General features: G+C 41.1%; 1 protein-coding gene across 3 annotated transcripts in view; it reads right to left on the reverse strand.

Moving 5' to 3' along the window:
• Positions 1-25,649, reverse strand: part of DPYSL4 (dihydropyrimidinase like 4) — a 47,597-nt gene extending 21,948 nt beyond the window's left edge. For 2 of the 3 annotated variants that reach the window (XM_063434586.1, XM_063434587.1), the window contains exons 1-10: positions 25,269-25,649; positions 16,741-16,829; positions 16,326-16,510; positions 12,791-12,955; positions 11,594-11,655; positions 10,467-10,547; positions 7,071-7,139; positions 6,847-6,967; positions 5,547-5,703; positions 290-431 (exon numbers count right to left, since the gene is read on the reverse strand). In XM_063434586.1, the coding sequence (XP_063290656.1) occupies positions 290-431; positions 5,547-5,703; positions 6,847-6,967; positions 7,071-7,139; positions 10,467-10,547; positions 11,594-11,655; positions 12,791-12,955; positions 16,326-16,510; positions 16,741-16,829; positions 25,269-25,616 (1,419 nt within the window). In that variant the 5' untranslated portion in view covers positions 25,617-25,649. Of the gene's footprint in view, positions 1-289; positions 432-5,546; positions 5,704-6,846; positions 6,968-7,070; positions 7,140-10,466; positions 10,548-11,593; positions 11,656-12,790; positions 12,956-16,325; positions 16,511-16,740; positions 16,830-23,969; positions 24,297-25,268 lie in introns of those variants that run through there. The other variant, XM_063434588.1, reaches the window with a different exon arrangement.
• Between the last annotated feature and the right edge of the window lie 205 nt (positions 25,650-25,854).

Consider the following 25,854-nt stretch of genomic DNA (forward strand, 5'->3'; position numbering starts at 1 on the left):
TTTGATCGCACATAAAATAAGGGAATGTGCAGTGGGTGCAAGTTTGTTTCACATTTACAGAGCGCCTCATGCTAATAAGGATTTCTACAGCATTTACTCGGGTGCAATGTCCCAGACCTCTTAACCGTGCAAACTGCAATGTTTACAGTGCAGGGTACTACCCCAACACCAACAGAAATGTTTTCAACCCATTTCTTCCCGTAATGTTTTTTTGAAATGCAGTACTTTAACAAATGGTTAAATTAAACAACGAAACACTATGCAAACAGCAATTGACATTGTAACTTACCACACACTTTTCCCAAATAATCGACATTCTTTCTTCAATTCCATTTGTTCCTTCTGGTATCAAAGTGAAGTTGTCCTTCCCAACAGCTTTCTGGGCTGTGGTGAACGTGCAGTGGGAGCTCCCACTAACCTGCAGGTCACCACTGCATGAAACAACATAGTGAATTAGATAAGAGCATATACATTTATGGTAAAGATCACTGTAGAACAATCCTATAGCTAATTAACATATTAATTCCGTACATCATATCGGGAGGTATGATTGCAAGTGATGAAATAAAGGAGGCAAAATTCCAACATCTTTATTAGTTGAAGGCGTTTCTTTACCACGTCTAAAACAAATATCTGGTTTGATACTTGGCATACATTAAAGGGTCTATTTACTAAACTGAGTTTTAGCGAATTGAATCTGAATTGCAAAATGGAGGATAAAACGGCCAGGTTGTGACTGTAGCAAAATTTACGAATATTCTCCATATCAGTTATTTTAGCTTCAGTGTGAAACCTGAAATTAATAAACTAAAATTCAGACTATAGCAGATAATTCTGACAGTGTTCAAGATGTCGTAGATGGTTTTATTGTTTAGGACAGTTTTGGCAAAATAAGCTTTTTTTTGACACCTGCATTTCTAGATGTGTCCACAAAAAGGAGCTGTAATACTCCAACCAGGAATCTAAAAAGCCATGTTACACTTAAAAACAAGGTGGAATTAACCATAACGTGACTAAGGAAGCTGTGTAGCGACCCGAGGTCCAAAAGGGGCCAAGAACCATGAATAAGCTTGGCCCCATTCACTATCCCATGGTGAAGAATGAAGTAGAGGGCTCCAAACCAGTATCCAGCCTAGTGGGGGCTCTCAGAATAAGCAGTGAAATCCTTCAAATACATTTTCATTTTAAGGCAAAGAGTGTTGCGATGCAAGAAAAAAAGCGTTGCTCCTTTTTCATGGGCTTCCAGTTGTAGCTGAGGAGGCAGTGGTGGACACTGGTAGAGACCCAGGTAAGTTGTCAAACTGTTCTTAAATGGTTTGACTACTTACTTGTTCATGGTGCCAAGATTGTCCTGGCACCATCTCAACTACAGTGGGTTGTAGGATTTATGGTGCTTGGAGTACTTCTTTAAACTGAGGTAGGAACACGTGTAAAGCTGCATTAAGCAACCATTGCTCAAAAAGGGACAGCACTTACAGCAATACAATAATAATAAACACCTACCATAGCCATATGTATAATGAAACAAAATATCATGTAATCTAAAATCAACACTATAAAAAGGAACGGATAAAGATGTCAACACTTGTCATCTTAATGCCATTTGGATTTTCGCTGCAATAACAGATCCACTCTGTCATGAAAGATCAGACTAAAAGGGGGCACAAAGACCTTAGATGTTTCTTTCCATGCTTGTCACAATTATTTAGCGTCAAGTCAGTAATTGCTAAAATGGATGTTGCTATCATGAACGATTACCAGTTATTTCCATGCTACAACTGGTAATTGGAGCCTGCTGAAAAATTGTATATCCTCATTTAAATTAATAGGAGCGCTGAATGCTAAGTAGCACCTGGTTTCCATTTTAGATGGTAAAGATGACTATTTGTCGCTATCGGACTAAACATCACACCTGTGTCTAGGTGTAAATTAATAAAAAAAATTATAACTGCAAGCTCTTGTCACATTTAAAAAAAAAAAAAATTATCCTATATTTAAGTAAATTTAAGTAAAGCTTAGCTTTAAGCACGGGGTATGACATTTTCAATAAATATTAAATGCTCCCTTTTCTTGATATACGTAAAAATAAGCAGTGGTCGGTATAAGTGGAGTTTGATGTGATTTTCATGTAGATATTCAACACAAGTGTTGGTCGTGGAAACCTTTTGGTATTTTTTTCAAGCTGCAAACTATCTACTGACTATCAGGGACGTTTTAGCCGTGAGGCAAACAAGGCATTTGCCTTGGGCGGCATTTACCAGGGGGCGGCAAAAAACGCCACCCCCAAATGCCCAGGGCAAATGCCTTGCCTTGTTAGCCTTGCGGCTAACTAGCTTGCCGGCCGGGCGTGCAGACAGCTCAGAGGAAGTGCTCCCTCGCTAGCCGCCCGCCAGTGCTGCCCTGCAACCAGCCCAGCAGCCCGACCGGCAGCCACTGGACCACCAGGGAGAAAGAGAACCCTCCCCCCCCCAGCATTCCCAAAGGTAAGGAGGCTGGGGGGGTTAAATAAAATAAAAAAAACATGTGTTAATGTGAATGAGTGTGTGTGTGTGTGTGTCTGTTAGTGTGTGTCTGTTAGTGTGTGTCTGTTAGTGTGTGTCTGTTAGTGAGTGTGAGTGTGTCTGTTAGAGTGTGTGTGTGTGTGTGTGTGTGTGTGTGTCTGTTAGTGTGTGTGTGTGTCTGTTAGTGTGTGTGTGTGTGTGTGTCTGTTAGTTAGTGTGTGTCTGTTAGTTAGTGTGTGTGTGTGTGTCTGCTAGTGTGTGTCTGCTAGTGAGTGTGTGTGTGTCTGTTAGTGAGTGTATGTGTGTCTGTTAGTGAGTGTATGTGTGTCTGTTAGTGAGTGTATGTGTGTCTGTTAGTGAGTGTGTCTGTTAGTGTGTGTGTGTCTGTTAGTGTGAGTGTGTCTGTTAGTGTGAGTGTGTCTGTTAGTGTGAGTGTGTCTGCTAGTGAGTGAGTGTGTGTCTGTTAGTGTGTGTCTGCTAGTGTGTGTATGTTAGTGTGTGTCTGTTAGCCTGTGAGTGTGTTTGCCTGTGAGTGTGTTTGCCTGTGAGTGTGTGTGTCAGTTAGTGAGTGTGTCTGTTAGTGTGTGTGTGTGTTTCTGTTAGCGAGTGTGTGTTTCTGTTAGCTAGTGTATGCATATCTGTCAGTGAATGTGTGTGTGTGTATACACCACTGGTCCCACTTACATTCTAGAAGGGCTTTACCCATGCTGTCTAGTGGTGGGAGTGAGCCGTGAGAAATAGAGCTTATGTTAGTTCTAAACATATTTCCATCGTGGCTCACTCTGTAATGTAGACGTCTATGACGTTGAGCTCTAAGTGGGTCCTCTGCATTGCATGCTGACAACAGCTCTGGCTAAAAGCGGCTCTTCCATGGTTGGTGCAGTGGTGATGTTGGCAAGGTTTCATGCCAGATACCCATTATATTTACGAATGCACTAGCAGGCCAGTATTCTGCAGGCATCAGGCCTGGTAAGGCCCTGAGGCCAGGGACGTTTTAGCCACGAGGCAAACAAGGCATTTGCCTTGGGCGGCATTTTCCAGGGGGCGGCAAAAAACGCCGCCCCCAAATGCCCAGGGCAAATGCCTTGTTAGCCTTGCGGCTAACTGGCATGCCGGCCGGACGTGCAGACAGCTCAGAGGAAGTGCTCCCTCACCAGCCGCCCGCCAGTGCCGCCCTGCAACCAGCCCAGCAGCCCGACCGGCAGCCACTGGACCACCAGGGAGAAAGAGAACCCTCCCCCCCCCCCCAGCATTCCCAAAGGTAAGGAGGCTGGGGGGGGGGGGTTAAATAAAATAAAAAAACACGTGTTAATGTGAATGAGTGTGTGTGTGTGTGTGTGTGTGTCTGTTAGTGAGTGTATGTGTGTCTGTTAGTGAGTGTCTGTTAGTGTGTGTCTGTTAGTGAGTGTGAGTGTGCCTGTTAGTGAGTGTGTGTGTCTGTTAGTGAGTGTGTGTGTCTGTTAGTGAGTGTGTGTGTCTGCTAGTGTGTGTCTGCTAGTGAGTGAGTGTGTGTCTGTTAGTGAGTGTATGTGTGTCTGTTAGTTAGTGTATGTGTGTCTGTTAGTGAGTGTGTCTGTTAGTGTGTCTAAGGGTTGGGTGGGGGTCGCACAGGGGGTGCGGGGGTTGGGGGGGCGCCTGAGTTTTGTCCTGCCTAGGGCAGCACAAAACCAGGATACACCACTGCTGACTATTGATATTTACAATGTTTAACAGATACTTTTTTTTAATCAATGTTTAACAGATACTTTTTTTGTAATCAACAAGCATGGAAACAAGCTCTAAGATAGATATTTTTTTTAAAGACTAATCGGTGAGTGTGTGTGTGTGTGTGTGTCTGTTAGTGTGTGTGTGTCTGTTAGTGAGTGTGTGTGTCTGCTAGTGTGTGTCTGCTAGTGTGTGTCTGCTAGTGAGTGAGTGTGTGTCTGTTAGTGAGTGTATGTGTGTCTGTTAGTGAGTGTCTGTTAGTGTGAGTGTGTCTGTTAGTGTGTCTATATACTTTTTACAGTCTATAGTATTGTGGTTTTGTTTTCTCTTTTACTTATATAATCGGAGAGAGACCAACAGCACCTATATCCTAGAGTGGGGATCATACCACTTCACGCCATACCTGGGGAGCCACTCTCTAGGCTCCAGAACACGTGAGTGCACATCCTTTATAGCTATATAATTGTTTATTGAGTCTGGCATATTGCACTATATAGCTCTGATTTTCCTACATACCTGCAAGAGAAGCTGCATCTACAAGAATCCCCTATAGAGTCTGTGCTCCACCATTTCCTCAGGTGGGGATTATTCCACCCAAGCATCTGAGTTGGAGCTGCACCTCAGCTCCTATAAGGTGTGAAAGCATATCATTTTATTTACCCTTATCTTACTGGACGTACTTCACTATATTTCTATTTCTCTTCCTTTTTTGCTTGTATATACACACTCCAAGGACATTCCAGAGCCCACATTGTAATTTACTAGGAAATGGCTGTCATCGGTGGTCATCGTGGAGAGGTTTGAATGCTTATTAACATGAGTGTAGGAGATGTGCATGCACATCACATGCATATATTAATTTGAGTGAATGTAAGATATCATTTTGTTTGTTTTGATTCTAGTGAGGAATGGTGAGTTGAAAGCACTAATGACTATCTTTTGTGCAATCAGGCTGACTGCAGAGCCAATAGTAGCTACATACTACTGGTACACAAGGGTTTCTAAGAGGGTATTTAATAAAGTGAGAATTTGAAGTGAATTTCAAATTTAAAACACAAAATAGAGACTTTTTCCAATTTGGATTTCCTGCGCTATATTTTGAAATTCTCTTTGAATTTACTTTGATTTCCTTGCAATTCTCACTTTATTGAATAACCCTGTAAATGCTGACCTTAGTTAAATGAGAACCAGATACTGCAGCTATCAAAACCCCTGCAGCTATCAAAGCCCAGTACCATACGGTGAATATTGTAACACTTGAGGATGAGATGAATTAGTCCAACAATAGAAGAAGTTCAACTATCTTCAAACTTAATACTGTCTGTGCAGTTACATACATACCAGGATAATAATGTATTGAGGTAATCTGGAGTTGTGGGTTCGGTACTAATAGGAGGGGATGTAACAAATGCTGCAGCCTTTGCCCAATTCTTACTCCAGTAGTGAGTTCCATCGGTGCCAAGACCAGCTGTAATCACCTCCCCATATACAACAGCACCTGGCAAGGAAAATACTGTCACGTCTCTACGACTGTACCTATTTTATTAATAAAGGGAACAACTGGCCATTATCAGAAGATCCCACACATTATAATGACCCATAACATCTAGTTGAATTCTGGAATACTTTGTTTTAGAAAAAAAGTTTTTATTATACCAAAACTTTAACAAAGCGGCATATGGTCATATTGCACAGATCTGTTGTAGAATGTTTGTGAATGGGAATCTACTGACGCTCTCATCCAATCAGTGGCGCCCTCGTCTGAGTTTTCATTTTTTTAAATAATCTGAGCAGCAGAGCAAAAGGGCACTGGATACTGGAGCCAGGGACATGCTGGCACCATAACAACTTAATTCCAACGACGTTGTTATGCTGCCCAACGTGTTCCTTTAATGTTTAGTAATACTGTAGTTGTAGGGGTTAATATTTAAGTGATAGTGTAGTGCACTATTTTAGTTTAGAGAATACTGTACAGGCAGCACCGGGACATACATATAACACCAGTACTTAGTGGGAGTTGCAGTCCTGGGTAGCAGCTACCATTATTAAAATGTCAGAAGCTGCCATTCGCGAGTTTAACTCCCATTAATCACAGGCAAATCGGAACAAGCATGAAATAATAAGCAGGTCATGTAATAAATGCATATAATAATTTCAATGACTGACTACCCCTAACCCAACATGAACATGTGGATGCAACATAACAAAACGTCTAATATAAAGTTACAACAGCATATTAAACAGCCAAGATCAAGATTCTAAATAATTAGAAGCAAAATGTCAGTCATAATGGAGCACAAAATTAGATCTTAAAACAAAATGACAGGTAGATTCATTTAAGAAAGAAAATGAACATAAAACACAATTATGTGCAATAAATCAGAAGAATTGTAAACAAAGTCTCAGGTTTTTGTGTGACTATGTAATTGATGATTTCTTACGAAGATAAAGCAGAATGACTTCAGCAGCTAATTCAGAATGAGATTTTCTGCCCCAATGACCAGAGAAAAAGGCAATGGTGTGAACCGTTGAAATAAACACAGAATACATTTCACGGTTAAAGACCCCCACCCCTGTTTGAGAAAAGTTTAATGCTAAAATAGCTTTTTGAATTATTGGTTTTTTTTTTGGTTCTCTTTACCTTTTCTCTTCGCTTGGGCAATTACATCTGCAGCTCCTTTGCTCATGACTTTGGTGATATACAAGGGGCAGTTGGCTTGCTTTGCAATCGTTATTGCACGGTAAGTTGCCTCCGATTCTACCTAGTGTAACAAGCAATACGTCAAACGCAGTATTAATCAAGCACTGACAGAGTCGTTAAAACAGAAAGTCTGGATGTGAGAACATGCACAATGGGTTTATTACCTCCTCTGGGTGGCTTAGAACATGGCCTTCTGGTCCAGTGATCCCGAGCTCTAACAGACGCTTTTGTTCCTGTGTAACATTAAAAAAAAAAAAAAAAAATTGCACAGGGGAAAAAATTGAAAATAACAAAAAAAGAGTTAAATTTGCAGAGGAATCATTATTAACAAGTATTAAGTATCAAGGTTAACTCTGAATTTCATTTTACAAAGTAAGCAGAAGTCCAAAAAATATTGCATTATTAATCTTGAAAATGATCTGTAATATTAAACATATTGAAATGTGTTAATTTACTGTATATGCACTGGTTAGGTACTAGGTACCTATCCTGCCATTCAGGGGCATTGCTAGGAAGCCCCTACCACATACATTGACTAAAGCCCCATTCCCTAGCTCCACATCTAAAAATGTTAATGAATTAAGAATACTATGTAAACATATATTTATAAACACTACACTTAAAATATGGGGCATTAATGTAATTATTGCTTTTATATCTTTCTAATTATTACATAGGACTCAGGGCAAACAAAATCATTGTGCCAAAATCAGACTCAATGCTTTCTGGACCCAACTCTGGGCTCCAGCCATCCCCCACCCCATCGCAGCATTTCTTCAGCCACTACTCACACCCAATCTATGCAATATACATTACAGCATACCACATGCTGTATGATTAACATGTACTCTAATTAAATTAACCTGCAAGAATCTATTTCACAAAACACAAAACAAAGGACTGTTACAATTTACCGGTTTAAAACTCTTGTTGTGCCAGGCACTGTACAGGTCTCATTACACCTTTGCAACTAGTATAATGCTACACTTAGTAATGTATCAGCTGCAACACCTACACCTACCCAATACAGGGGAGATGACACTATTGATGGTGATTATGGTAAAAGATATGTGTTAACTCGCTAGCAGGCACATTAACCAAGTGTATACTGGACCAGAATAACAGTTTATGAGGAGAGCGTGAGGTCAGTATATATTAACTTCAGGTCACTTCCCACCTCTCTATGAAAAACTCAATGGTCACATAAACTCTACTACATTAAGAATTGTTGCCATCTCAGAAATGACCAAGGTGTTGGCTGCAATGAATGATGTGCTTTGAACGTTTTTGATGGGCTATCTTGTACTCCAATGGCTTGATGAAAGAGGATGCTATGTTTCTTAATGTCTTCTGAAGCTGCATTAACAATGCGACTGTGAAACCATTTGAACGGTAGATTAGAGTAAAATAGTCACTTGCGGTTAGTAAGTCCACCTTGCATCTTTTGGATAGTTACCAGCAGGTTATATGCTCATTAGGAAGGTAGCACATTTAGTTAAGGAAAAAACTGTAGAACCCATTCACTCTACCAGGTCACAAGGATGACAGTGTCATGAGCCCTCAAGACCCTTTCTGCTCTCTCTCTTTGTGTGGGTGTTGGTGCTCTTCTCCATAGTATATCTCAGGCCTCCTGGATCCACAATAGCTGGATTTTGGTAGTTAACCTCCTTTCACAATCCTACATGGATCTTCTGCTCTCTTTCCTAAAGCCTACCTCTTCAGACACGACTTATTGTTCTTCTTGTCCTACAGAATTTACCTGACGTTACCCTCTTACACATCCAACAGTCACTCAAACTCATTTGCTCCCATAATCACGCTGGTCCTCTCGCTCACATACAGCATTCATTCCACTCACAGACTCCGCTTTTACAAAAGCAAAATAAAAATGTTCTTCATTGCAGTCTAATTCTCATATTACTGTACCTTTCACCTACTGACACTGTTACTATCCTAAACATCGACCTGCCCACCAGTTTCTTGAACTTCAAAACCCAGGTATCCATAATGGACTTTATTTAACAAACAACAATTTCTGTTGGTGTGAGAAATTACTTGCAAACTTTAAGCTACACTTTCAGGATTTACAAAAAATCTCCTATTTAGTGGAGTTTTTTTTTTGTTTTGTTTTTCAGCAGCTGCGATTTCGGCCTTAATTATAAAGACTATTGACTGATATTGTTTTCTTTCATCGTACAAAAGTTTGTGCACATCCATCATTGATACTACTTAGTAGTACAACCCAACTGTTATATTCCATTAATGAGGCCAGAGATTGCATCAGCCACCGGAGGCTTAGATTTGCAGAATTAAAAAATAATATAAATTCACAGATTATATAAATAATAGAACCATATGTAATGTCACCTACGGATTCTGGCCCATAATTTGTTTCTGTTCTTTCCTTTCTGTACACTTTTGTTTCAAAATATTAAATAATTAACATTTACTTTTTTTTGTCAAAAGTACTCACTGTTAATGTAAAATGTAACATGCTGTTTCCCTTTTACAAACATGACATTAGTTGATAAAATCTCTCTCATCAAATGAATTACGAGCTAGCACACGAGCCGAAGACAATCCTTCTCAGATTACTACCAAACAACATCCCCAAGCCAATAAGGAAAATTATATTCCTTCTACTAAGCTCAGTGTCAACGCTAATAGCCAGAAACTGGAAGACCCCCCAACTAACCATCTCCTCACGAAATTGAAACCCTAATGTCGTTGACAGTAGAATATGAACTCCTCATGTGGAACCAAATGAAAATAGGGAAATTGAGCCCCACCATTGTCACAATGTGGCAGACCTACCTGCGATCTACCAACAAGGAACCCGACCAGGCCCCCTACACCCTGATAGAAAATAGTGCTTCCACCTCAGACAACCACACAGAGTAGGGACAATGGCATTCCTAACCAGAGTCCCTACAGCGCATACCCGCCCTGCAAGACACTGCAGGGTAACCTATCATGACTACAGATACTCTTTTTGAGCTCCACAGATGTATCAATGCCCCAGTACCATAACCTACCCATCCTCCCTTTCCAACTGCCCCTTGTTCTCCCCCCTCATCCCCCGTACGCTAAAGGCAAGCTCAGATAAAGAGCAAGATCCACCGCTCTGAGAACTGAACAGGAACCCTAGAACCCTGGGGTAATTGACAAGTCACACCTTGTGAGACTCCGGAGAGCCCATACAGACGCATAAACTACTTCGAACACCTGTATTGAGCAACCCATATAGACTGCTCCCCAAATAGCTCTAGGACATACATGACAGTGGTACCCTTCACACACAGTAGAGCTACACTATGAGAATCGAATGACCGCGTTAAAAGGGGACAACAGAGTTGCCCGTACTAGCCGGAGAACGTCATGAATACACAATGTAACTAACAATGCATTGAAACTCTAATGTGTATGATACATAATGTACTGTACAATAACTGAATCTTTGGTGTTACCCCTCCCTTCTTCCCTTCTGTACCCCAGATGTTACTTGAAAACAAAGAACAAATTGAAAACAAAAAAAATCATCAAATGGAGAATGTTTTTACCTCTTGGATGATGTCACCATTCTCTGCATGCACTTGCGCAATAGCGCCCAGCTCACGGATAATGCTTAATATTTCATACATCTGTAAACAGAACAAGCATGTAATAAATTATAAATAAAAGAACCATAATTAAACATACGTCAAAAACTTAAGCAAGGCTGGACCTACTGCCTGAGCAGCCCAGCACCCCCTCACTGTATTGAAAGAGTTTATAGCCAGCACGGATCACTGTAAGCACTTCCCCTTGGTCCTAGGCCTCTTTGTCACTTAGAGCATCGAGTTACCCGGTCAACACATAGTAATTCAGGAGTGCAGGACTAGAAAAAGTGCTCTACAACCATGGAAGTGTAGACCACACAACACACTTACCAGACTGCAAGGATCATGATCCCACCACACCACCAGGGATCATAAATCCACCACCTCCATTGTAAGAATGTGAGGAGGGGGGTAACAACACTTTTTACTCTTCGTACTAAAAAAAAACATGGTAAGGCAGAAAATATAACATACACAGACATCCAGCCTCAAACACAGCCACTCCACACATAGCCTAACAGTCTACATACACAACACACTACCTGTGCACACACATACAAAACAGCTGTCAATGCATGACGTACCCAACAAAAATAACACCAAGTCTCCATGCACACAACACATAAAACTCATGCACACAGACTTCCCATAAAAAACACATAAAAAACACAGCTTATCCACACACAACACATTCAGCCTTCCCATTAACAGTAGCCCACAACCACCCGAATTCACACACAACAGCAACCCACAAACACACACAACCGATCTAGCAAGGCAGCCTTCAAATACATTGCTTTCTATACATGCAGACTGATGCAGAAACACGGGAAAATACTGGTTAGGATTGAAAAGACAGTGAGAACGAAAAGATAAATTGGAAAAGGAATAGCTGGAATGTGACAGAAAGTTTGAGAACTGAGACATGTGTGGCAAAAGATAGATAGAAAAGGAAAAAGAAGACCGAGGTATAGACAAAAGGAGAAACTAGAGAGAGAAATGGGTGAGAAAATAAATGAGAGGTAGATATAACATAACCAACCCTTGCACTGGCTCAGGACATAAGTAATTACAATAACGTACTTTACCTCAGCATCTGTGCATTGATGTTTGTCTTTGTACGCCATATATACCAGAAAGGAATTCACACCTTAGAAAAAATGATATCATAGAATGCTTCAGGGGACTAAATGGAACCATTACAAATGTATGTGCAGATAAAAATAAAATATACAATGACCACATTAATAAATAGGGATCACTTTTATTTTATTTGTCTAATAAAACAAGAAATATTTCTCATATTGAGGAACTTGCTAAATGCGCTAACAGGTTTTTCTTACATAAAAATTGCTATCACCCTATTTCCATGATATGTGTACAGAAATGGAAATAAGTCGCATCTTACATGTGTCCAAACAGACCAGTGGTACTCTGGGTTGGAGTCAGAATTTGGTCCCTTTTGCTATTTTATTTGGTTCCCAGTGGTTGGAATGTGTGCATCATATCAGACTCCTGCCATTGATAGATAACAAACAGTTTCCTGCAACAACCCCAATGCAACAATGACCCATTTAATGAATGGGATTCATTTTACCATAAATTTTATTACTGGCTGGACCGGATCCCTGTGAGCACTCCCTCGCTGTCAGGGTCACAGAATATGTTATACTTAGAGAATAAGTCAACAAGGTTATACTATGGACATCATTGGAGTCCCTGTCAAAACCATTGAAATAAACATTATCTCTTTAACATTTAAATGGCTATGTTAGACTAACAATTTACCATATGTATACCCATTTGCCATGTCTGGGATAAGCTGGCATACACGTAGTTACTTTGCAAGCCACAAGCAAGCTGCTCCACTCTTTGTAGACATGTTTAGGAGTCAGGTAAAACATATGCAAGATGATCAAGGATGTGCAAATTTGATATCTACAGGTAAAGTTAACCCCTTAAGGACACATGACGTGTGTGACATGTCATGATTCCCTTTTATTCCAGAAGTTTGGTCCTTAAGGGGTTAAGTTCTGGCCACATCATCTTGTCTTAAATGACTCTCCAGGTACTATACATACATGATGTGCTTTATGATGAACTCAGTCTTGTTGTGTGGAGCAGTACCCCCAAGAGTGCCCAGATATGGACTGTGAAGCACAATAAACAATTCTCTTTCCAAAATGAGGATGCCTCACACATGAGCGCATGCATTTTGAATACAAATAACTGAATACAATACAAAAGAAACTCAATTCTTCAAATAACAATGTAACTATGCTTACCTTTATCCTTCACCAGTGCTTCTAGTTCTTCTTTAAGACTTTCATGCCAATGGGTGATGTCAACATGCAGTGAATAATCACAGCAAACCTTCCCGTCAGCCCATTCCCTCCACTGGTCATAAGCTGCAACCAGACTCATTCCAGGATCAGGGAAGACGTGATCAACTGTAACAACGAGAGATTGAGCAGGTGTTACAGAGTAATTGTGAAGATCATGTGATGTGATTAACATGTGATATAGAGATGGTCAATATTCTTTGGACAAATGTTTGAGTAAGCTATTGCGTCACAGTCACTGCAGTAAGGTAGGAATGTCATACCTCCAAATAGGTAGGACAGACTGTTTGAATGAGACATCTGAGTGTCTCATCACTTTTTAGATACTAGTCTCTATATACCTCACTCAAAATGTCTACTAATTGGGCAGTGGCGTCACAAGGGGTGTGCGGGAGGTGCGGACCGCACCAGGATGCATCATGCGGGGGTGACACACAAGTGGCTGCCTTAGGATGCACCAGCCCAGGGGGCACTAGATTGGAGTGACCGGCAGGAGGTGGGCGCACAGCACTCCCTCCTGCCAGTCACTCAGTCAGTGTAGCGTGGCGAGTGGAGTAGTGTTCTTTCTTGTACCCGGCTGGACTGAAAGGAAGTGCTTACTGAGAGAGCACTTCCTGTCAGTCCGGCCGGGTACAGGAAACTGAAGCTCCTGTACCGCAGTCTGCTCCGCTTGGGCATGCTACCAGAAAGATAGGAGACACACTGGGAACGAGGAGGGGGGGGAGGGGAGAACACTATAGGACAGGGGAGGGGGGAGAGGAAAGAACACTATAGGACAGGGTGGGGGGAGGAAAGACCACTATAGGACAGGGTAGGGGGGGAAGGAAAGAACACTATGAGACAGGGGAGGGGGGAAGAAAGAACACTATAGGACAGGGGAGAGGGGGAGGAAAGAACACTATGGCACAGGGGGTGGGGGAGAACACTATATAGAGTATGTGTTTTCTTATAGCTGCCTCCAACACCATCTCCATCAGATACATGACGCTTGGGAGGTATGACCATTTTAGTGTTTTTATTTGAGATTCTGTAATTAGGCCCATCATAATTGTCAGCACCAGGCCCACTGGGCTCTTAATCTGGCCCTGGACAGGGAAGGTGGGAGGAAAGAACACTTTGGGACAGGGGGAAGACACTAGAGGGGAGACAGAGGAACATTAGGGGGGTACTAAGGTAGAGGGGAGGAAAGGGAAAAGGAACACATGTGGGGGGACCACTAAAAGACAAAGGAGAGGAACAGTAAGGGGGGCATTAATGGTAACGGGGGCACTAAGAGACAGGTAACGGGGGGAAAGAGGAACACTAAGGGACAGGGGAGGGAGCGTAAAACTAAGGGACAGGGAAGAGAGGGGAGAGGAATACTAAGGGACAAGGGAAGGGAGGGGAGAGGAACACTAAGGGACATGGAGGGGGTTGGGGTGACACCGTGAGTTACCATACTGAGTGACACCAACCCTAGTGACGTCACTGGGAATGGGGAAAATATTTTCTGGGGTAAGGCTATATAATTTGGTTTGTAACTTAATTAATGTGTTGTGATCCAAGAATTATTGCTAGTTTTTAATATACAGATCCACATGTTCCTTAAACCTACAGCTTAAAGATAAATATGGTAATATGTTTGCTAGATTGTGAAGAATTGAAAACCCAAAAGAAAACCCTTTGCCATTTGACTGAGCCTTTATTTCTAGCTGACATGAAAAATCCTTTATGAATAGTAATTTTTACTGTCCAACCCTTTACAGCATACATTTCTTTCCATTCAAGACCTATTCTGGTGCACAGGCTTTTGAATGAGCAGTCTCTGTTGCCAGGGCCGGATTAAGAGCCCAGTGGGCCTGGTGCTGACAATTATGATGGGGCTTAATTACAGAATCTTATCGACGAAAAACACTAAAACAGTCATACCTCCTAAGCGTCATGTATCTGATGGAGTTGGTGTTGGAGGGAAACTCAAAGGATGCGGCTATAAGAAAACACATACCCATGGCTAATCTCTTTATCTAATTTATGCTTTCATCTTTCAAGTAAACCCATACCAACAGCAGTGTCCAGTGAAGCAGGAAGCCAATGGGCGGGGTAAAAGAGTAGGCCACTGATGCAAATCACATGAACAAAACTGCCAGAAGGGGCGAACATGCCCAAAAAGGGGGTATCTCTGTCCAAAAAATTAGGCCAGCCTGGCATCAGTGTCCCTATGCATCACAGTGTCAGTGTCCCCATGTCACCCAGTCCCCTAGTCTCCCAGTGTCTGTGTCCCCATTTCTCCCAGTGTCCCCATGTCTCAGTGTGTCCCATGTCACTAGGATACATGGGGACACAGAGACACGGGGACACTTGGAGACATGGGGGCACTTGTGGATACAGACATGGGGACACTGAGAAACATGGAGACATGGGGACACAGACATTTGGGGACACTGTGAGAAATGGGGTCTCAGACACTAGGGACACAGAGATATGGGGACACAGACACTGGGAGACATGGGGACACAGACACTAGGGACACTGGCTGGGAGACATAGGGACACTGGGAGACATGGGGACACAGACACTGGCTGGGAGACATGTGGACACTGACATATGGGGACACTGGGAGCCATGGGGATACTAGCTGGGAGGCATGGGGACACTGAGACACTGGCTGGGAGGTATGGGGACACAGACACTAGGGACACTGGCTGGGAGGCATGGGGACACTGGGAGACATGTGTCCCAATGTGTCTACCTATGTCTCACAGCGTCCCCATGTGTCTATGTCCCCATGTATCAGTGTCCCCTAGTGTCTCAGTGTCCCCATGTGTCTCAGTGTCCCCACGTCTCCCAGTGTCCCCTAGTGTCTCAGTGAACCCATGTCTCCCTGATGCCTTTCCCCTCATCCCTCACTTCCTTGAGCTGTAGTCTGTCTCTGCAGGCTGGGAGCTGTTGTCTGAACTCTCTGACTGTGCTGTGTAGCTGCTCCCCTGTGGATCAGTGAGTAGAGTGAGGCATGGAGGGATATGCTGTAACTTCCTATACCTGCCTTTCTCCATACACAGTGACACCTACTGGCCGTTGCTGGTATTGCAGAGTAATCTCAGTTTATACTGAGAAACATATTTGCATTTGTATTGCCGGTAATCCTGCAATACCAGCACGGCCAGGCAGCCTCAAATACAGGCTGTGCCTTAAAATACCAGTCAGGAGGAAAACCTAAGAGTAGTGTGTAAAAAAAAAAAAAAAAAAAAAAAGTAAATTTTTTTTTTTTTTTAAATGGGCCTATTCCATGGGCCTGGGCCTGGAGCTGCAGCTCCATCAGCCCCTATGTTAATCCGGCCCTGTCTGTTGCTCCAGAATAAAGAAAAGGGGAAAAAATAAATAAATTCAGGTATGGCAAGTCCACTACAATTTAATCTGTGCTTGTCGTATGATACATTCTAAGTGGCAAATATTTTGAACTTTATATAAATATACTGAGATTGATATAATGAGTACATACTTATCGTTGTGGTTCCTCCAGCAAGTGCAGCTTTGGTCCCTTGAAAGAAGTCATCAGCACTGGTCATGCCCATTGTGGGCATCTGTAGTCTTGTATGAACATCTATTCCTCCAGGTATAACCAGCAAACCGTGGGCATCAATAGTTTTTACCCCACCGGGGACAATCAGATTCTCTCCAATTTGTCTAAAATGTTCACATGACAACACAAACAGAATATATGAAACAGGCTTGGCATGGATGCTCTTCAACAATCCAGAATAAAAATTATTGTATTTCTTATACATAGAAATAATCTACGTTATTATTATCATCATCATTTATATAGCACCAACATATTCCAAAGACCCTGCTGAAACCAACTTGCAATCTTTGGGATTGATTAATATTGCTTTAAAAAAAAATGTTAAACTTACTTTATTAATCCATCTTCAATATAAATATCTGCAGCAAATGACTGATCATCGTTCACTATCTTCCCTCCTTTTATCAGCAGCCGGTCACTCTGTAAATATGGAAAATCATTTTTTTTTATATATAATAGTGTTTGTAGGTGTGATTATACATTGAAAAAAAAATTACACCTATGGAACATTTTAAAGGACCATGTCACAACTAAGATGATGGAGTCCTTTTTTTTTTACCTACTGTACCTATATTTCAATCTATACATTTTATTATTCCATAATCACTTTAGCCCCACTGCCATGCTCTGTAATCCTGCATACTTTACTCATGGGATAACAAAATATGAGAACGATCATTTTAACCCATTAGCGACATGTCATGATTCCCTTTTATTCCAGAAGTTTGGTCCTTAAGGGGTTAAATTACCCTGTCATGCATAAGATGTTGGGAGTCCTGCTTCTACCTGCTGATAATTGTATCTATAACTTTGATATTCCATGAGCATGTTGAAAGACATCTTATTGGTTTCCATGGTGACGTGGACTAATTTAGCAATTTGCCAATGAATAGCAGCTATTTTACCTTGATAACTCCCCATGCCCTCAGGCATACTAAAAGACTGAAAGTTTACCTGGTTCCAGCACATGAAAGAGCTACGCACTATGGAGGAGCTCACCATGCTAGCGGAAGGTAAAACTCAGACATATATGGCAATCTGGATGCAATGCATTCTCACGGGGAGTCTGCAGATTTCCGCACCCTGTTGCACTGATTTTTCCCCACTCACCTCCCTGGTCCAATTTACAGAGCAGGAGATAAAAATGTTTAAATTAAGTTACATCTAATTGAAAATGAAACAATTTTTCATGCAGGCTGCCATTTAACTTTTAATTGGTAGAGAATTCAGCAGTTAGACTGCAGGGGCATGATCAATACACAAAAACTCATTTGTTAAACTAACGTTGGTTTGGTGATTGTAGTGTCCTTTTAAGGTCAAAGTAGCCAAACTGGAAGCATAGATTGGCTATGTTGGCCTTACATTTGAACTTAACGTTAAGGGAACACTATAGGGTCATGAACACAAACATGTATTCCTGACCCTATAGTGTTACAATCACTATCTAGCCTCCCTGCCCCCCCACCCCCCGCCTCCCCTAAATATAATAAAATCTTACCTTTACTTGAGTCTCCTGCTGCTGGCTCTGCCTCTAATCTGCCTGCTTGGCTGACATAATCAGAAGTGATGTTCTGAGCTAATCACAATGCTTCTACATAGGAAATCATTGGATTGGCTGAGCTTGTCAAGGAAGCAGATCAAGGGCAGAGCCAGCACAAGCCAAACATAGCCTCGACCAATCAGCATCTCCTCATAAAAATGCATTGAAAGTTTGGTGTCTCAATGCAGAGGGTGGAGACACTGAATGGCAGTGCTACATTGTGCAGCACTGTCCCAGGAAGCACCTCTAGTGGCCATCTGAGGAGTGGCCAGTGGAGGTATCCCTAGGCTGTAATGTAAACACTGCCTTTTCTCTGAAAAAAACTGTGTTTACTGCAAAAAGCCTGAAGGGAGTGATTCTACTCACCAGAACAAATACAATAAGCTGTAGTTGTTATGATGACTATACTTTGAATTCTCACTTTAGTAAAAAAAGAAAAAAAAGTAAATGTAAAGTAAATGTCTGTAAATGTAAAGGGAGTTCCAAACAGGATACGTATGGAACTGAAATAATAATATTGATCAAATCTGCTTTTTAGGGTTACATTCACTAAACACTGAATTGAGACTAAAATAGCAGGATTTAGAAAAATGTTTAGAATCTGTATATTAGACTAAATTTGGCAATTCAACAATTAATTTGTTACAATTCAGTGTTTATTATATAAACCCCTTACGCACTTTTGCTTAATCTTTGTAAAACAATACAAAGAAAAAATGGATAGGAGTGGTCGTTACTATATATCAATCCACATAACTATGTTTCATGCCACATTGGTCAGCCAATCCCACTGGTAGAGTAACGATCTGAAACCAGTTGTGTCCATGCACTCTTCAGTTGATAGACATGTAAAGCAAACTCTGAAAGGGTAATTAACTAAAGTGAAAACTCTAGGTGAATTCAACGTGATTTTCAGATTTAAGGCCAAAGTAGTTGAACTGGAAGCTTACTGTGAATGTATCCAGTTTGGCTTATTTGGACTTAGATTTGGAATTCACTTGGAATTCCTGACAATTCTACTGTTAAACTACCAGTTTTTAAAAACTCTCTTGGCCTACTTTGCCAACAGGATCTTTAACCCCTTAAGGACCAAACTTCTGGAATAAAAGGGAATCTTGACATGTCACACATGTCATGTGTCCTTAAGGGGTTAAAAAGCAAATTTGAACTTGTGACCAAATGTAGTGGCTACACGACTAACGAGGCACTAGAACAGGGATAGGCAACCTTCAGCACTCCAGATGTTTTGGACTATATCTCCCATAATGCTGGCAAAGCATCCAGGGAGGTGTAGTCCAAAACATCTGTAGTGCCAAAGGTTGCCTATGCCTGCGACTAGAATATGATCCTATGAAGCTCATATGCCTAATGTACGTACATGACTTCATTTTGCATTCTGAAATGAGCCAATACACTGGAGGACTGTATCAAAGGGAGCCAACAGTCTCTTTCATGATAGGCCCTTAAGTCAAATTAATTATGCCTGTTTGCATTTATTACAATGTAGACATATATACTTTTTCCATATGCATCATGAGTTAAACAGGTGTAATGCATACAAGGTAATTTATTTAATAGTCTTCTGGCTAGTGATGTCGCGAACATAAAATTATCGGTTCGCGAACGGCGAACGCGAATTTCCGCAAATGTTCGCGAACGGGTGAACCGGGCTTCAATAGACTTCAATAGGCAGGCGAATTTTAAAACCCACAAGGACTCTTTCTGGCCACAATAGTGATGGAAAAGTTGTTTCAAGGGGACTAACACCTGGACTGTGGCATGCCGGAGGGGGATCAATGGCAAAACTCCCATGGAAAATTACATAGTTGATGCAGAGTCTGGTTTTAATCCATAAAGGGCATAAATCACCTAACATTCCTAAATTGTTTGGAATAACGTGCTTTAAAACATCAGGTATGATGTTGTATCGATCAGGTAGTGTTAGGGTTACGCCCGCTTCACAGTGACAGACCAAACTACCCATTTAACGCACCGCAAACAACGGCAAAGAGTCCATTTGCACAACCGCAAACTCCCCATTTGCACAAGGTTGGATACCAAGCTAGCCATGTCCCGTTCCTTGTCCTCCCTGATGTCATTGAAGGTCTCTTCCTCCACCCAGCCACGTACAACACCAAGGGTCCCCGAAAGGTGACAACAAGCCCCCTGCATTTTTTTTTTTTTAAATGTACACTACTGTTACACCAGATATGAGTTGCACTGGTGTGACACTGTGCCCTGGCAGGCCCTGAAATGCACACGTGTGAAAGAAACTGACTGCTATTATTTCACAGTCAAATTTCTAGTTTTTTTTTTTAATGTACACTACTGTTACACCAGTGATTGGCCCACGTCATTCCTATGCCCCCAAAACGTTCGTGTGTGGGGGTGCTGGAATGACGTGGGCCAATTGGAGCCTTGTAGCGGAGTGGCAGGAGTTAATCCAAGGGCTCTCCGCTGGTACTCAGGATTCATCATACAGAAGGCAGGACACACAGCATAATTCCCATTCCCAAGGACCACACGACACATAGCCTGGGAGTCAACTGACAATTTTTATTCACGGCTCCAGGAGTTAACTGTCAACTGTCAACTTTTACATGTTCTGCAATGCAGTAATAGCAAGACATACACAAGGGGAAACCATCACAGTACATATTGGAGACACAAAATATAAAACCAAACCTCTGAATACTCAGGGGACATGGCACTTAGTGGCGATGTCCCGCCACATATCTCCCCCTTGTCCACTCCCGGCAGACCCCGCCTGACTCACACGGGTCAGCTGGCTGCTGCCCAGAGTGGACACAGTCTTTTAGTGCCATGTCCCTCTCCATGTCTTCCTCCATTAATTCTATTATATTACATTTACTGCCCCCCTCTCCATGTCTTCCTGCCTTAATTCTATTATATGACATTTACTGCCCCCTCTCCATGTCTTCCTCCCTTAATTCTATTATATTACATTTACTGCCCCTCTCCAATAGTCCTTGTATTACACACAGTATCTCTGTATTACACACAGTATCCCTATATTACACACTGTATCCATGTATTACACACAGTATCTCTGTATTACACACTGTATCCCTGTATTACACACTGTATCCCTGTATTACACTCAGTATCTCTGTATTACACACAGTATCCCTGTATTACACACAGTATCCCTGTATTACACACAGTATCCCTGTATTACACACAGTATCCCTGTATTACACTCAGTATCTCTGTATTACATACTGTATCCCTGTATTACACTCAGTATCTCTGTATTACACACAGTATCTCTATATTACACACAGTATCCCTGTATTACACTCAGTATCTCTGTATTACACACAGTATCTCTGTATTACACACAGTATCTCTATATTACACTCAGTATCTCTATATTACACTCAATATCCCTGTATTACACACAGTATCCCTATATTACACTCAGTATCTCTATGTTACACACAGTATCCCTGTATTACACTCAGTATCTCTATATTACACACAGTATCCCTGTATTACACTCAGTATCTCTATATTACACACAGTATCCCTGTATTACACTCAGTATCTCTGTATTACACACTGTATCCCTGTATTACACACTGTATCCCTGTATTACACTCAGTATCTCTGTATTACACACTGTATCCCTGTATTACACACTGTATCCCTATATTACACACAGTATCCCTGTATTACACTCAGTATCTCTATATTACACACAGTATCCCTGTATTACACTCAGTATCCCTGTATTACACTCAGTATCTCTATATTACACACAGTATCCCTGTATTACACTCAGTATCCCTGTATTACACTCAGTATCTCTATATTACACACAGTATCCCTGTATTACACTCAGTATCCCTGTATTACACTCAGTATCCCTGTATTACACTCAGTATCTCTGTATTACACACTGTATCCCTGTATTACACACTGTATCCCTATATTACACTCAGTATCTCTGTATTACACACAGTATCTCTATATTACACACAGTATCCCTGTATTACACTCAGTATCTCTGTATTACACTCAGTATCTCTGTATTACACTCAGTATCTCTGTATTACACTCAGTATCTCTGTATTACACACAGTATCTCTATATTACACTCAGGTTACTGGCTATGGGGGGATAATGTATAATAAACACAGGTTACTGGCTATGGGGGATAATGTATAATAAACACAGGTTACTGGCTATGGGGGATAATGTATAATAAACACAAAAAAAAATAATAATACAAAAAAAAGAAAAAAAAAGAATGCAGCTTCAGAATTAATCTAAATTGTATGCTGTCTAGGAGGTGGGAGGGTCTGGGAGAGAGGGTCTGATGCTGATTGGCTGGAATGTGTCTGCTGACTGTGAGGTACAGGGTCAAAGTTTATTCAATGATGACGAATAGGGGGCGGACCGAACATCGCATATGTTCGCCCTCCGTGGCGAACGCGAACAAGCTATGTTCACCGGAAACTATTCGCCAGCGAACCATTCGGGATATCACTACTTCTGGCACATATAGGGTTAACTACAGTTTCATGTCGGCATTGACCATAGCCCATATTTGTTAGGTTCCCCCAATAAAATCAAGAAGAAAGCTCCTGGAAACTTGTACAGGACAAAACATGACATTAGGTTTGCCCACATGTTTTTAATTCGGTGCTGTGGTTGACACCTGCAGTGGCTAGTCGTTAGGAATTCTTAGCTGCTTACATGAATGTCATTAGTTTACATGGTTATATAGTCAATAATGATACATAAGGGGGCTTATTCCTTAAAGACTAAATTGTAGTGATTAAAAAAACAATGTAGGCAGTTAGCTAGAAATTGTAACAAATATATGCAAATATAGTATAGGACATGCCAAGAATGGAGTACATTGGCTTATGCAATGTGATCATATACTGTAACTATGTTCCCATATTTTTGCCTAAATCAGGTGTAAATATATTCTGTGAGGTTTGAAATTGGTCTTTAGTGGGTGAGTTGGATCTTGTAGGTAAATATATATTTTTTTATATATATATATATATATATATATATATATATATATATATATATATATATATTTTTTTTTTTTTTTTATTTTTTATTTTTTTTTATTCTGATTACAAATGGTGACAATTATTTCAGAAAATACTTCTTAATGCCTTCACCAGACACTATTAAATATAATCGGTTTATTTTATGGCATTCCAGGCAAATGAATACATTACGACAGGCCACCCAACACTGAAGGAGTTAATGTGCAGCATTTAAACCTTTCAGATTTGATATACTGTAATTTACTGATGCAGTCTAATAAGATGTCAGACAAAAAAAAAAAAAAACCACCACCACTACAAAACAGGAACACAAACAGAACCTAGCATATGTATTTGGATACAGAAAAACACAAAGTTGACCTAGATTCAATTTTCCTTGCCAATATCAGTCACTCACCATTAAAGTGAGTGAGATATTTTGGTGTGGCCTGAAATATTCAAGATCTACAATATACAATTCTTCTGTAACCTAAACACCTTCTATATCACATATCATATGGCATCATTTCAAGAGGAAAGCCTGTGCCTGCCACTGAATGGTCCAGATGAGTCATCATCTGATAGAGACACCCAAGATTCCTTAACATTAAGCATATCCACAGCCTTCTAATGATGTATCCAGTTATCAGGATACAATTCATACTGACACTTATCATGTAATATTGTGATATCTATATGTGCTTTATGTATCAGTATTATTATTATGATTATTAAGATTTATAGAGTGCCATGGCTGCCTTAACCCTCTAGCTGCCATACTTGTTTACAGTAAGTCCTTGTATCCATGTAAACAACCTACCCCTATTATTATTACCCAGGACCCCCTGCACCCCCTATGCTGTGTGCAGAGAGGGATGCTGATACAGTGATGCTCTGTACAGTGTATATTAGCTTCCTGAAAGGCCTGCAACCCCCTCATCATGGCAGCTGGTCACAGCCTTGCAATGTCCTCTCTCCCTCTCTTACCGTGATCTTAGGGATGCTCTTTTTCCCCTGGTAAGACATGGTGGTCAGTGAATTGGAGTCCTAGCAGACTGTAGCGTCCTTGGGTGTGAGTTTCCTTCCTTATTGTATTTGGCTGGGTTAGTCACTGGGCTCAGATGGGGGTGGGGGATCTTTTTGTTGTGAGAGGCTGTGTGCCTCCCCCTGCACTTGGAAGCATTCGCTCTGGCTCCAGCGAATCCTTGATTACAATTCGAGCCTCATCCTTCTTCAGCAGCAAGCAGACTCACCGGAGGGGCCTCTCCTAAGGCCTGGAGCCAGCCCACCTCCCCCATCACAGGGCAAACAAAAGCCATGTCTCCCATGGCTGGCCTGCACACTCTCCGGGCACAGCGACCAGAGCAGCCGCAAGAGATTAACTGTGCAGGTGCAGGGGCTACATTGTATCATCTTATCATCAAACTAATGAGTCATACATTGCCAGGGAGAAATCCCAGCAAACAAGAGCATTAAAATTAACAAATTATAACTTATTATTACTATTATTAATATAATAATTAATAGATATCATGGATACATTGTATATTCGTATCATCAAACTAATGCAGACATTATACATTGCCAGGGAGAAATCCCAGAGAAACAGGGACATTAAACTTAATCAAACAAATAAGTATTCTAATTACTATTATTATCAGTAATTAATCAATTGTATATATGCTGAATACTGTATGTTAATTCATGTAAATATCCACTCACTGATCTGTGGATGTGAAGGGGTTAAGTTTTGGGATCGCTTTAATTAGTCCTGTGTTTACGTGGTATACAAATTATTCAGTCTGATTCTTCTAAATTAGGACAGTGCAGCATAGTAACATTGTAACAGATGCCACCGTGGATCTACAATCAACAGAGACATGGCTGCTTTGTGTAGTACTGGTGCCCTGGTGGGTTTTATGAGGTCGATTTCCGTTTTTACTGTGCTTGAAAAGTTACAACTGCCATAGCAAAAAATATTTCATAAATAAGACACACACCTGTTTATTCAACCACATAGATACACACATTGCCACACAGTGCTTTTATGTTCTAAATGATAAATACTATATATACACATACATACATTCACACACACACAGATTCCTGAATAATTACCACATTTAAGGAATTACTAAATTAGTTAATTAATTTTTGAATGCTAAGGGTTTAATCTCATACAGTTCATACAAGATAATGTTTTGTTTAAAGAGCTGCTCCCAATATCTGCCTTCCACCTATTTCAGAATATCCCCAATATTTAGATAAAGCTATATAATGCATTACCTGTATATTTGGAGGTGTCAGCACTTCTTGTGCAGGGTCTTCTGTTGTCATAAGGTCCATTTTGCCATCTCCAAGTTCCTCCATGAGTTCTCCACTGCCCTTCTCACTCCTAGACTCTTCTTGACCAGCGGATTCTGGACAGGAGCTGCTCACCTCCACCTTCTCGCAGACACTTTTCTTCCTGGGACTCAGAGAATTGAAGTCTATGCTTTTATTTTCAAATGCCCCTTCCACATTACAGAACATGCCTCCATATTTCTGCCTGGGTTTTGGACTTCCTGAACCTAGTTTGGAAAAGTAACTGGGAACCTCTCCATTTACCTTATCGTTCTTACTCCCCTCTGCCATGACTGCTGGAGAAGGTCTAGCTATGTAGACCAGTCCGTCAGATAATGCAAAGTGAAGTGTCTTGTTGGGCTGCCACACACAATTTGAGGAAGCACTGTCTACAACGTGTCACATAACAGCCTCAGGTTATCTCCCAGCTGGGAGCTTCTTTTAGGGCTGAGTGCACTGTCCAATGGGTGTGGTGCTGAATACTTGACTGGGACACAAAATAAAGGGATTTATTGGGAATCTGGTCAGA

Source organism: Pelobates fuscus, chromosome 10 (assembly GCF_036172605.1).
Source record: "Pelobates fuscus isolate aPelFus1 chromosome 10, aPelFus1.pri, whole genome shotgun sequence".
Lineage (NCBI taxonomy): Eukaryota > Metazoa > Chordata > Amphibia > Anura > Pelobatidae > Pelobates > Pelobates fuscus.